At 39.5% G+C, this 11,181-nt stretch overlaps 2 protein-coding genes across 2 annotated transcripts; both read right to left on the reverse strand.

The window, feature by feature from the left end:
- Positions 1 to 625: 625 nt before the first annotated feature.
- Positions 626 to 1,824, reverse strand: cldn3c (claudin 3c). The gene has a single exon (XM_032534307.1). It carries the CDS (start codon positions 1,521 to 1,523, stop codon positions 873 to 875), a length of 651 nt encoding a protein of 216 aa, XP_032390198.1. The 5' UTR covers positions 1,524 to 1,824; the 3' UTR covers positions 626 to 872.
- Positions 1,825 to 3,709: 1,885 nt separating this feature from the next.
- cldn3d (claudin 3d) lies at positions 3,710 to 6,385 on the reverse strand. Its single transcript, XM_032534364.1, has one exon. The coding sequence runs from the start codon at positions 5,844 to 5,846 to the stop codon at positions 5,175 to 5,177; it is 672 nt and encodes a 223-aa protein (XP_032390255.1). The 5' UTR covers positions 5,847 to 6,385; the 3' UTR covers positions 3,710 to 5,174.
- Between the last annotated feature and the right edge of the window lie 4,796 nt (positions 6,386 to 11,181).

Consider the following 11,181-nt stretch of genomic DNA (forward strand, 5'->3'; position numbering starts at 1 on the left):
ACACACACACACACACACACACACACACACACACACACACACACACAGGCTGTTGCTTATGATAGCTATATAAAATATACAATAACATAAAAAAAGACAATACAAATCTATTTGAAACACAAAGTAGTGGATTATGTGGTTTCAACATTTCCGAAATATCAGATAAACCCACACACATGGACACAAAAAGTATTTGTACAACAGTTTTACTCTGTTAGGAATAAGATAAAATGTTATCTGGGCCCATATCATGAATCCATCTTTAGTTTCAGTCTCAGCAGAAACTCTCCTAAGCAAATATTGCATGCAAAACACACACACATGCACGCACGCACGCACACATGCACTGGACACACTGAACAATCACTCAACCAAATCCATGTAAAATGAGAGCTAGCTTTTCCTTGTCATTGTTGGTGACACACATCATTTTAACTTAAAGTTTCAGTGAAACACGACACCAGCAGGCTTACAGCTAATTATAAGGCAACACACAGAAACGCAGCAAGTGTTTTCAGATTTCACATTATGCCACCAATGCAGTTAAACATATTTAAAAGAAAAAATGGTAGGTTTACTGAAAAACAGGCTCTTATGTTCATCTAATAAAAATTGAGGCTTTTTTTTTTAAGAAGACACACTTGCTGGATTAAAGCAGAGCAAAGACACTAAAGTTAATGTAAATGAACATGTCAGCAAAAAGCAAAGCAGAACGATCTAATTTGTACACACATCTTCATCTCGGAGTCCTTTTGTGGGGATTCACCCTGTGGTTTCAAACAGTAAAACACAACACAGAAAAACTCATGTGCAACCAAAATTAAATTTTATCCAATTTTCCTATTCAATCTGTTCAAACATGAGACTACAGTTCAAACGTAGTCTTTCCTGTCATAGCCTCCGCCTGCACTGACGCTGCGCGGGGCAGAGTAGGCCATCCGGGGCGGCTTGTACTGCTTCTCTTTTGGTGGGCAGCTGCTGCACAGCATTGCCCCACCAATCAGGAGCAGGACGGCTGCACCCCAGCCAATGTAGAGCGATGCACCCAGCTCCCTCTTCTGCTCGCTGATCAGCATGGGGTTGTAGAAATCCTGGACGAGGACGCTGGCTGTCCAGGAGACGGGGATGAGGACCAAAAGGCCGGCGAGGATAAAGAAGATTCCAGCGATGATCATCACTTTGGCCTTGGATGGCTCGTCATCAATGCAGTTGGTGCACTTGGCGCCGACAATGGAGATCATGACCCCCAGCACCCCGAGAATGATGGAGACAATTGTCATCGCTCTGGAGGCCTGCAGCTCCTGAGGCAAGGCCAGCATTGAGTCGTAGATCTTGCACTGCATCTGGCCAGTGCTCTGGGTGACACAGTTCATCCATAAACCTTCCCAGATGGTCTGAGCAGTGATGATATTGGCGCCGATGAAAGCTGTAACCCTCCACATTGGCAGGGCGCATGTCACTATTGCAATGATAAAACCAAGGACTCCAAGGGCTATGCCCACGATCTCCATGCCCATCGACATGCTGGCTCTACGTCTGATGACCGAACAAAACTTGAATAGTGAGTCCGCAGATCGTATTACGATTCTCCTCCTCTGTTGTTCAGGCTTCCTTGAAAAGTGTGAGCACCTGTAGGAGGGAGTGATGAAGCTATGGGATGCTGCTACGGAAACAAGAGCTCCTTTATACCTCAGGGGAGCAAGGCGGAGTCCCCTGGTGATGATGTCAACAGGAGGCCGTCTTCACTAAAAGACAAAACACACCACCTGTGCACATATAGTGGAGGAGGGGAGCTCAGGGAGGCGGGTGAGGAGGGATGTGAATGCAGAGGGTGTGTCTGTGGTTGGTGTTGGGAGGTCATTGGCAAGATGGCTGTCTCTTGAAAAAAGGGAAGGAGAAGTTATGTTTAAAATAGTCAAAAAAACAAGTATAGTTCCTTAAACATAAATACTGACCTACGTAAATGAAGTAGTTAACAACACAATGGAGAACAGAAAGGTAGCTTCTGTTCTTCGGCCTCTGGCTACTTAGAAAGCGTGTTGTTAGTAAGCATAGTAACACACACACACACACACACACACACACACACACACACACACACACACACACACACACACACACACACACACACACACACACACACACACACACACACACAGGAAACTGGAATTACTGCCCCCAGAGCAAATATGAGCAGAGAGAAAACATTAAAGGCCAATTCAGACACCTTAGGCATACAGACAACATGATCTTCTCAGTATCGGTGACACTCTTTACCAAATAATTCCTGGAGACACGAGTTTGAGTTTACTGTATAAAAGAAAAGAAAAACTCCTGTTATTCACAGTTTAATTTGTATCCATGTTGATGACTGGTCAAACAAGTCAGTTTAAATTCAGAAATTTAGTGTTTGTCTTTTTTGTCTGAAAATGAATGAGATACGTAGGTGCAGTTAGACTTACATGGCAGTTATACTTGTAATTTACTGTAAAAAAGTAGTGAATCTAGACATGCAATGACAGTTTTGCCAATGCTTTATATGATGAATGCATTATTTCCCAAAAGCTACAGAAGTTTCTGCAATAAATTCATCAGTTTAATCCTAATCAGGGAGAAGATGGGTATTTTATTTTATTTTCTATTTTCTTTAGGTCCTTCAATAATAGCTGATTTAATGTTTCAGTCAAAAACACAAACACATGTCGAAAAATGTCCTCACAAATATCCTCACTTTATAAAGGTGGAGCCCTAAACAGTTCTCACAAAGAAATAAAAGCAGCGGCACATGTTCACAGACCCTAAGGCTGAACAGCAGGGAGGCTCTGTTTGTTGCTCGATTGTGTTTATGTAACAACATCAGTTACTGCATTGATAACAGTCATAACCTGTAGGCTATGTGTGTCAGTACTGTTTTGACCGGCTGCTTGTGTTACCAAAACAAGAGCCGAAGCATTACTGAAACAGAAATGTAACTTAAATAATACATTTATATTTTATGATAGCAAGTCATAGAAGTTCTTACAAAGAATGCAATCAAGGTAAAACTAAACACACTCCACACACCTGTTCTGTCTAGTTCTAGAGTCACAAGCGGCAGAAAGCAACTCAGTACATTTACTTAAAGCCACAGTGTGGAGTTTCGGTCTCCCTCATGAGGAATTCTAAGTAATGACTTACAAAACTTACAGACCGCCCACATGATACAAGCCATCCGTGATTGCACACCACCCCCACCCCTCCTCCACACAGCTGCTAGTAGCCAAGGACGACACGGAGGTTTCAAAAAAACATGATGGACTCTTCAGAAGAGGTAATTATCTTTACTCAATTCTCAGCATGCGAAAGATGACGGATAACACCAGTTTCTGAACATAGCCATACTGAGAAATACAGAGAGAGCTGTGTGCAACTATTAATCTTAATAAGCTTTGTAGCAACTCATTTGACAATGGCTTGAATGTAAGAGAATACTTTAATATATTAAAGTTACACACTAAAGCTTTAAATAATGCACTCAAGTACAATTTGGAGGCACCAAATGCTTTACTTTATCATTTCCATTTTCTCCAACTTTATACTTCCTCTACGCATTTCAGAGACGATTCAGATTAATAATGTAACATGTTTTCAATTTATAAATGATTTTGTATTATTATAGGTGAAAATAAGACTTCATTGATACCCAAGGAGAAATTCATAAGTTACCCTGCATTTTATTAAGTAATTAAAATGTGCATTAAAATCATGTTGACATTAATTCATAAATAATTATAATCCAATAATAACATATACATCATTTTGAAATGGGTTAGTTTGCATAATTCATACTTTTAGTTTTGGTACTTTGAGTATGTTTTGATGCGCACTACTTTTTTGTTATTAGAAATGGTGTTATATTCACAGAGCAGTTAAACAACACAAAACTCTTAAATTAAAGAAGCTTGTTCAGTGTTCAGAGGAGCAGACACAGGTCATGTGAAGTAATGTTCCTTGTACAGAATTAACAGGCTGCATTGCTGTACTCAGAACACACAGAGATAATTTGACTAGTCAAAACAGGAAAAAGTTGGTATCTGTGGTTGATACCAACAGAGTCAGACACCAGAAGGGCCCTCTGTCTCAATTGCATCAGAAAAAGGTTTTTGAATAATACGTTCAATTTGTGTTCATTTTATTTTCACTTTTATTTCTACAGTATCAAAACCTTACCACCACCACCACTATCTCTCATGCCAAGTATTTAAACATTTAATGATCCCCCGGATCACCTCATTGCTGAGTAACCAGGATAAATCAGGCCCACATATTGTTTCACATCTTTATTACTAAAGTTGTTTAAATCATTTCAGTTGATCTAAAAACAAAACATTTGCATTTATAAAGTAAACTCAAAAGGTTATCTCATTATTGGGAAACACATACAATGTTTATACAACAAAATCCCTGTTATATAAAAGCATTAACCTTTGTAGACAAAGTCTAAACACAGCCACATGATGTGCTGTGAAATGTGATAGAGATCAAAAATCACCCAGCCAAATATTAGTTTTACAACTTCTTTTTACAGTCCTCTCCGCCCTGTTGACCTTGTTTTGGAGCCCTAAATGAGCTCCATTTTGCTTGACTGTATAATCATATCTGTGACTATGTCTACATTCTGTTATAATAGCAAGAAACATATTATTCACCCTGCCCTCCCAACCAAAAAGCCATTTAAAACATTCACAACAGCATCTATATTTGCTACACAGTATAATACCTGATATCTGTTCACACTGATCAGCACAACATAAATGTTATAAGCACAAATAATAAATATATGGGATAAAGTCTCCAAATTGAACTGACCATGAACCATATGTTACTTATTTTACCACCTTAGGTCAAATCTTCTTCAAACTTGTCGTAAACAATACCAATAAACATCTGTATAGAGCTTCCAATCTAGATCTAAAAAGTATCACCTGCCTTCATATTTACACAAATTTATGGTCCTTAAATGTCCACAAACTGGTCTTTTTCTAGTGAATAATTGGTTCCAGTTAAACCAAAGCAAATTATATTTAGCTACTATTGCTGTACACATTTCCTGACAAGGTACAAATAAGCAGGATACAAGTACATACAGCATGAAAAGGTCAAAATTCTTCCTACTCCCACCAGCAGTCCTTTCCTCACACGTAGTCTTTTCTGTTGTAGGAGCTTGGAGCATTTGACCTCGGTGTGGGAGAGTAAGCTAAACGACTCTGGGGGTGCACGCTGTACCTTATTTGTTTCTCTTCCTGTGGAGGGCAACTGCAACAGAGGATTGACCCTCCAATCAGCAGCAGGGCTGCAGCGGCCCATCCCAGATACAGCGCCGCCCCAATCTCCATCTTCTGACCAGAGGGGATGAGTGGACTGTAAAACTCAATTATGATGGTGTGTGCTGACCAGGAAACAGGCACAAGCTGGGTCAGAGCGGCTGCAATGAACGAGCCACCTGAGGCGGCCATGACCCGGGCTTTAACCCCTTCATCCTCGATGCAGTTGGTGCACTTTGCTCCCACCACAGAGATGAGGAGAGCCACCACACCCACGATGATGGAGACGATGGTGAGCGCCCTGGCGGCCTGCAGGTCCTGAGGTAGAGCCAGCATGGAGTCGTAGACCTTACACTGCATCTGCCCCGTGCTCTGGAACACGCAGTTCATCCACAGGCCCTCCCAGTAGACCTGAGCTGTGACAATGTTGGAGCCAATGAAGGCAGAGACCCTCCACATTGGCAAGCTGCAGCTGATCACACTCAGCACCCAGCCGAGCACTGACAGACTGACGCCGACCAGTTCGAGTCCAAAAGACACCATCGTACACTCAGACAAGGATCGAAAGCTCCTTTATTTGTCCTTCCTGTCCTCTTGGTTCCTTCCTTTTTATTTTCCCTTTCTTTCCTTGCTTCTTTTGCCTTCTTGATTTTACCCTTCAAGCTCCTTTTGGTCGACCCTTCTTTCCACAAGCTTTGCCTCCTCCTGAAGTTACAGCTACTGCACCTGCTGTTGAATCCAGAAGTTTCAATTTGTCACAGTGAGCTTTCTCCGCAAACTCTCTTCTGTGTGTACGTGTCCTCTCAGATGTTTTCCTGTTTTCCGCTGCTTTTAAGGAGTTAATGACCCTTGTCCGTTTACAGTTTTATTACTGAGTGGTCAGGCCCTCCGAATTCATTACATCACTTGTCAAACCAAGCCAATCAGGCAAGTCCTGGGCATTGGCCTCATTTACCACCTGGGTGTGTTGGTGCTTGTGTGTGTGCTTTTTCAAACAAAAAGGTTTAACCTTTTGCTCATGGTAGTTCTGGGTGTGTCTGCTTTATTGCTGTCAGTAGGTAATGAGTGGCCAAGCAACGCTTTTTATGTGGTTGATAGGAGACCACATGAGACTGTAACGGACATAAAAACATGTATTCTAATAGATGTGTGTGTAAATGTGTGCATGTATTCAGTGTGTGTGTGCACAGGTTTGCATAGAATGGGATTGAGTTCGAGAGAAACTGAGGAAGAGAAAAAAAGACCTTTAGCACATTATGAATACTATAGTGCAGTTCCTGTTAAAAAAGTGCCTGTTTGGAATGGGTGCTTACTTGGCCTGTGGTATTTCTGCTTGTCAAATTCATCAAAATCAAATTGTACCCCAAAATGACTTACAGAAGGACCCCGAACCACTTAATAGGCAACTCCACTGTGTAGCTTACTACTAACTTACAATGTAGGCTACCTCTACATCAGAGGAAGACTACTGTATTTACCTGACAGAGAACGCTGCAGATTCAGAATGTAATCACAAAATATCATAATGCCAATCTGGAGTAATCAGACATTAGTGTCATGGACTCTTGGCAGTGCACCAACCACCCGACCTGGTATGAGACATAATCAGCACATATCTGTGTTCGTCAACCACCAGAACCGGGCCGTGTGTGTGCATGTGCGCGTGCAGAGAGAATGAGAGAGAGAGAGAGAGAGAGAGAGAGAGAGAGAGAGAGAGAGAGACTGTGTTGTCTCGTGTGGGATCGTTAATGAATTGAACATTTCAGCAGAGGTGTTAATTTCCATACAGGTTTAGTGGCTTGACGGTTAACTGTAAAGTATGGATTTGATTTGCGGGGGTATTTTGGCAACTTAATTAACCCGACCCCGAGGGTAAGTCTGATGAAAATTGATCTGCCTGGTTAAACTCTGAGATTTTCTCGCATTGCACAGCGCTCTGAAGGAATGATCTCCGAGATTATGCTACATTACGTTCTACCAGCTCACAGCAATTTAGCTAATACAAGAGACCCCTTGCAAACGTGATCACGACCACGTGACCACGCCATGACGGACGGCACAATCACCGGAGGAAATACAGTGTAAATAGTGTAGAAGAAGAGCGGAAAGATTCAATAGTTTCATTCAGTGTAAAATAAATAACATTAAATAAACTGTAATAATGATGCTATCTTCTTCTGTATGGCTTCTTCTATTGAACAAAAAGTTGTCTTTCCGTTATTGGTCGAGGTATGGCATCTGGTAGGAGATGGTCATTTGTTCTTCATTGTAGGCCTGCATATATTAAAATATTTTCAACATCTGTAAGATAGAACACTGGGCAATCAACTCAATTTAAGGATGAAGATATTTTTATTTGCTTTGAAGGCAATGAGATGGATAAAGTTGTTTATTTTATTGATTAATCTTGCTATTGGGAAAATTCCACACTCACAAGAAGAAATGGACGGACTCCAAACCATGCTTTTAACATTTCTTTAAAGAACTGCACCAATACAGCAACACTACAAGAGACGTTAAGAATAAGAAGGCAATTAAGACTGGAATTGAATTAAAGAGCACTACACTTTTCTTTTTTACTTTATTTATTTTCTACATATTAATATTATTAAGCTGTTTTCTGTTGTATGGTTTCTGCTTTCATTTTGTTGCTGTGATACGTCATTTTGTTTACAGCCGCAACTTAAACATAATACAAGTTTTTATTTCAGTTTTTATAACACATACCATCTCGACTGGGTCACACAGTTTATGGGTAATCATAAAAAATATGTAAAATTTGAGTCAATGACAAACTAGAATATTTATGGATATATTTCATTAGATAGCCTACTATGTGACTATGGCTTCTGTGAACCTAATCTCTTTTAGCTTCAAAAAAATTGCAACATTTATAAATGGCAGCATTTATAACAAAAACTAGAGTATACATGAACTTTTAGGTGTGATATACATATAACTAAACTGAAACATGAGACCTATGAAAAGACCAAAACCAACAATGTGATTTTCTTAAGCAGCTGTGCACTGTAGTGTCTAGCAACTGTTACTCAAATCTATTTGTTGGGGACTATTTTCTGCTGTATTAATACACATTTAGTGTGTTAGTGAGTTTATGGAAGCACAAGGGTATACTTGGGATTGACTCAAAATAAAACTACAATGCCCATGTTCCTTGTGATGAAAGACGACTCACAGGCTGCAACAAAAGACAGGAGTGCAGACAAGGTATTAGCTTAAAATAGGCATTTATAAGCGAATGATTCAGTAATCAGTCAAGTATGTAAAATAGAATGTAAAAATGTCATACAAAAGTGGAAATGTGTTTTGGTTCATGGATTGCATGGTTTATGGATGGCATGCTGGGCTATTATCTGGCAAGCAGATTAAATTTAATTTTCCGATCGACTGAGATTTGTCCAAGTGATCACTACAGTGCCACTATCACACTCTTACCCTTTATCTTGAATAGGTGTTCACATTATCACACTTTAATATTAACACGTCTGCTAAAGAATGGCTAATTCAGTAACCACGATAAGATAAAGCATAATGAAAGGCAATTCATGGAGATTATCTTTGTGTTTCGGAAGGAAACAATTCAAATCATATCTGGTTGTTAATATTATTAAATTCTTTGTTTATATACTTAAGAAAAATTAGGTGGTGGAGTCGCTGCATTACAGCACCATACTAGAGTGTGTTCTCCAGCAAGCTATTGTGCACAAGTGACAAAATTCAAGGCCCTGATTCATCATTGTCTTATCTTTTTTTTTTTTTTTTACCAGCCTGACAATTACTGAGTTTCCATTTTATTTGAGTTCATTATTCAGTCTCACATTGTGTAACCAACATGTGAGTTTGATTGGGATTGTTATTTTTGCTCTAACATATTGGTAATTTGTAACGTCCTGCTACTATCACTTTCAGTTGACATGGTCATTATGAAATACTGTATGCAGATTTATTATTTGCTAATGTACAACAATCTGTACGGCTGTGTTGACTTGGCTCAGGAAGACAACATCCCTGTTTTAATCCCCCCTGCAAAGCTCTAATTGATTAGTTTATGTTTTTCCTAACATGGAAATAGCTGTCAATGACACCAACACCAGACCAATTTAAACGGTTGGAAAAATTATTATATGGGCAGCAATTCAGTCGGGAAACAGGCTAGATTTGTTGTAATTTATACTTCTTCATAGCCTACCATTTAGTGCCTGGATTAACAGCTGAACATAGATAAAATAAAGATAATTTCTGTGTTACCAAAACTTGTTACTTAACTTAACTAGCTTATAAATATTGCAACAACTCCACATACAAGAGTTTCACTGGACAACCATCTCTCACAACAGTTGATAAATGATTTTCAGTTAGCAGAGGGATTACTCATTTGCTGGTTGTTCGTTGTCAATTCGTGAGAGTATGACTTCTTCCTCCTCTCCACCTGGAGGTAAAACACACAAATGATATATCATCATATCTAACTGAGTGTGTGGAGAAGCTATTTCAGTGGGCACACTGTTTGACTTACAGGTTTATCTATTTGGTTAACGGCCAAGGGCAATTCAGATACCTGCATAGGTCAGCAACTACTGCCAGAATACTGATTATATACAGTAACCTAAATACAGGAGGAAAGATAGTTATAAAAATATCCTTCCAGTAAGTAATCACACTGTCCTGCTGGAAGAGCTGTAAAAAGTCTGAAGCTAAATAGGTTAGATATACAGATGTGTCATTTGTTTTTAAATTTGTAACTTGACATCTTTTGTTTTCAGTGTTTCAAATGTAAACAGATCACCCTTTAGGAGACTGTTGTTGTTTTTTTAAGATTATTTTTTGGGTAATTTTGGCCTTTCTTTTTGACAGAACAGATGAAGATGTGAAAGAGTGGGGAAATGACATGCAGCAAAGGGCCGCAGGTCAGAGTCAAACCCAGAACCACTGTGTTGAGGAGTACGCCTCTATATAAATATGGGCACCTGCACTACCAACTGAGCTATCTGGGCGCCCAAGAGACTGATTTAGGTGTGATTTGTATCTGACCCACTAGCCGACACGTCTTTCCATCAGTCAAAAACATTGGTGGGGGATGAGAGTTAACTGTGGTGTGTAGTTACCAGTTACTCAGCATGAATGTAACGTTGTGTTTTTAAAGATATTTTTTACCTTAGAAAGTGAGGAATTAAATGACAAGGTATGATATCAACTGTTTTTGATCAATTATCTACCACCTCTTCTGTGCTCAGATGCTTTTAAGGTGACAATGGCTCAGTAAGTGTGCTCTCAGTGGAAAAGAGAAAAATCCAGATGTTTTTGTTCTCTCTCATCTTTCTAATTTTGCCGCCATGTTAACATTAACAATGACCCACACCTTTTTTATACAGTTTATGTTACTCTCCTGCAGACTTAACCTATGAATTGTTCAAAATAACCTTTCAGTCAAAACATGCTCAAGTGTCTGTGAATTTTCCTGACTTGAGACACCGTGAAACAAAATGTTGAAGAGTATTTATGTTTGCCAGAGGGGCAAAATTGCACTGGTGTACCATTTACACGAGTGAAACTTGTGCTACCATAACCACCAAATCAACTGAAACACCTCTTCTTCAATCACAATCTGTTGAATCTGTCTTTCTGTCAAGATGAGTAAGTGGCAGTATTTTGTAATATAAATTGTTGTCCTTAGAGGACCTTGTTCACAAAATTAATCCAACTAGCAGAAGTAGCAGTGCTTTGCCTTCGAGAATAGTTCTCAGTATGCATACGTTTAGAAGATGTCTCACGTGACATTGTTGTTTGTACACTCTTACACAACATTTAAATAGGAATCTTTTAGCATTATGTTGTCACTTATTGGGAGCAGTAGGCT

This window comes from Etheostoma spectabile, chromosome 13 (genome assembly GCF_008692095.1).
Source record: "Etheostoma spectabile isolate EspeVRDwgs_2016 chromosome 13, UIUC_Espe_1.0, whole genome shotgun sequence".
In the NCBI taxonomy this organism is placed as follows: Eukaryota; Metazoa; Chordata; class Actinopteri; order Perciformes; family Percidae; genus Etheostoma; species Etheostoma spectabile.

Bases quoted from the DNA above. Each gene is read 5' to 3' on its own strand.
- cldn3c (XM_032534307.1), bottom strand. From the start codon at position 1,523: ATGTCGATGGGCATGGAGATCGTGGGCATAGCCCTTGGAGTCCTTGGT.
- cldn3d (XM_032534364.1), bottom strand. From the start codon at position 5,846: ATGGTGTCTTTTGGACTCGAACTGGTCGGCGTCAGTCTGTCAGTGCTC.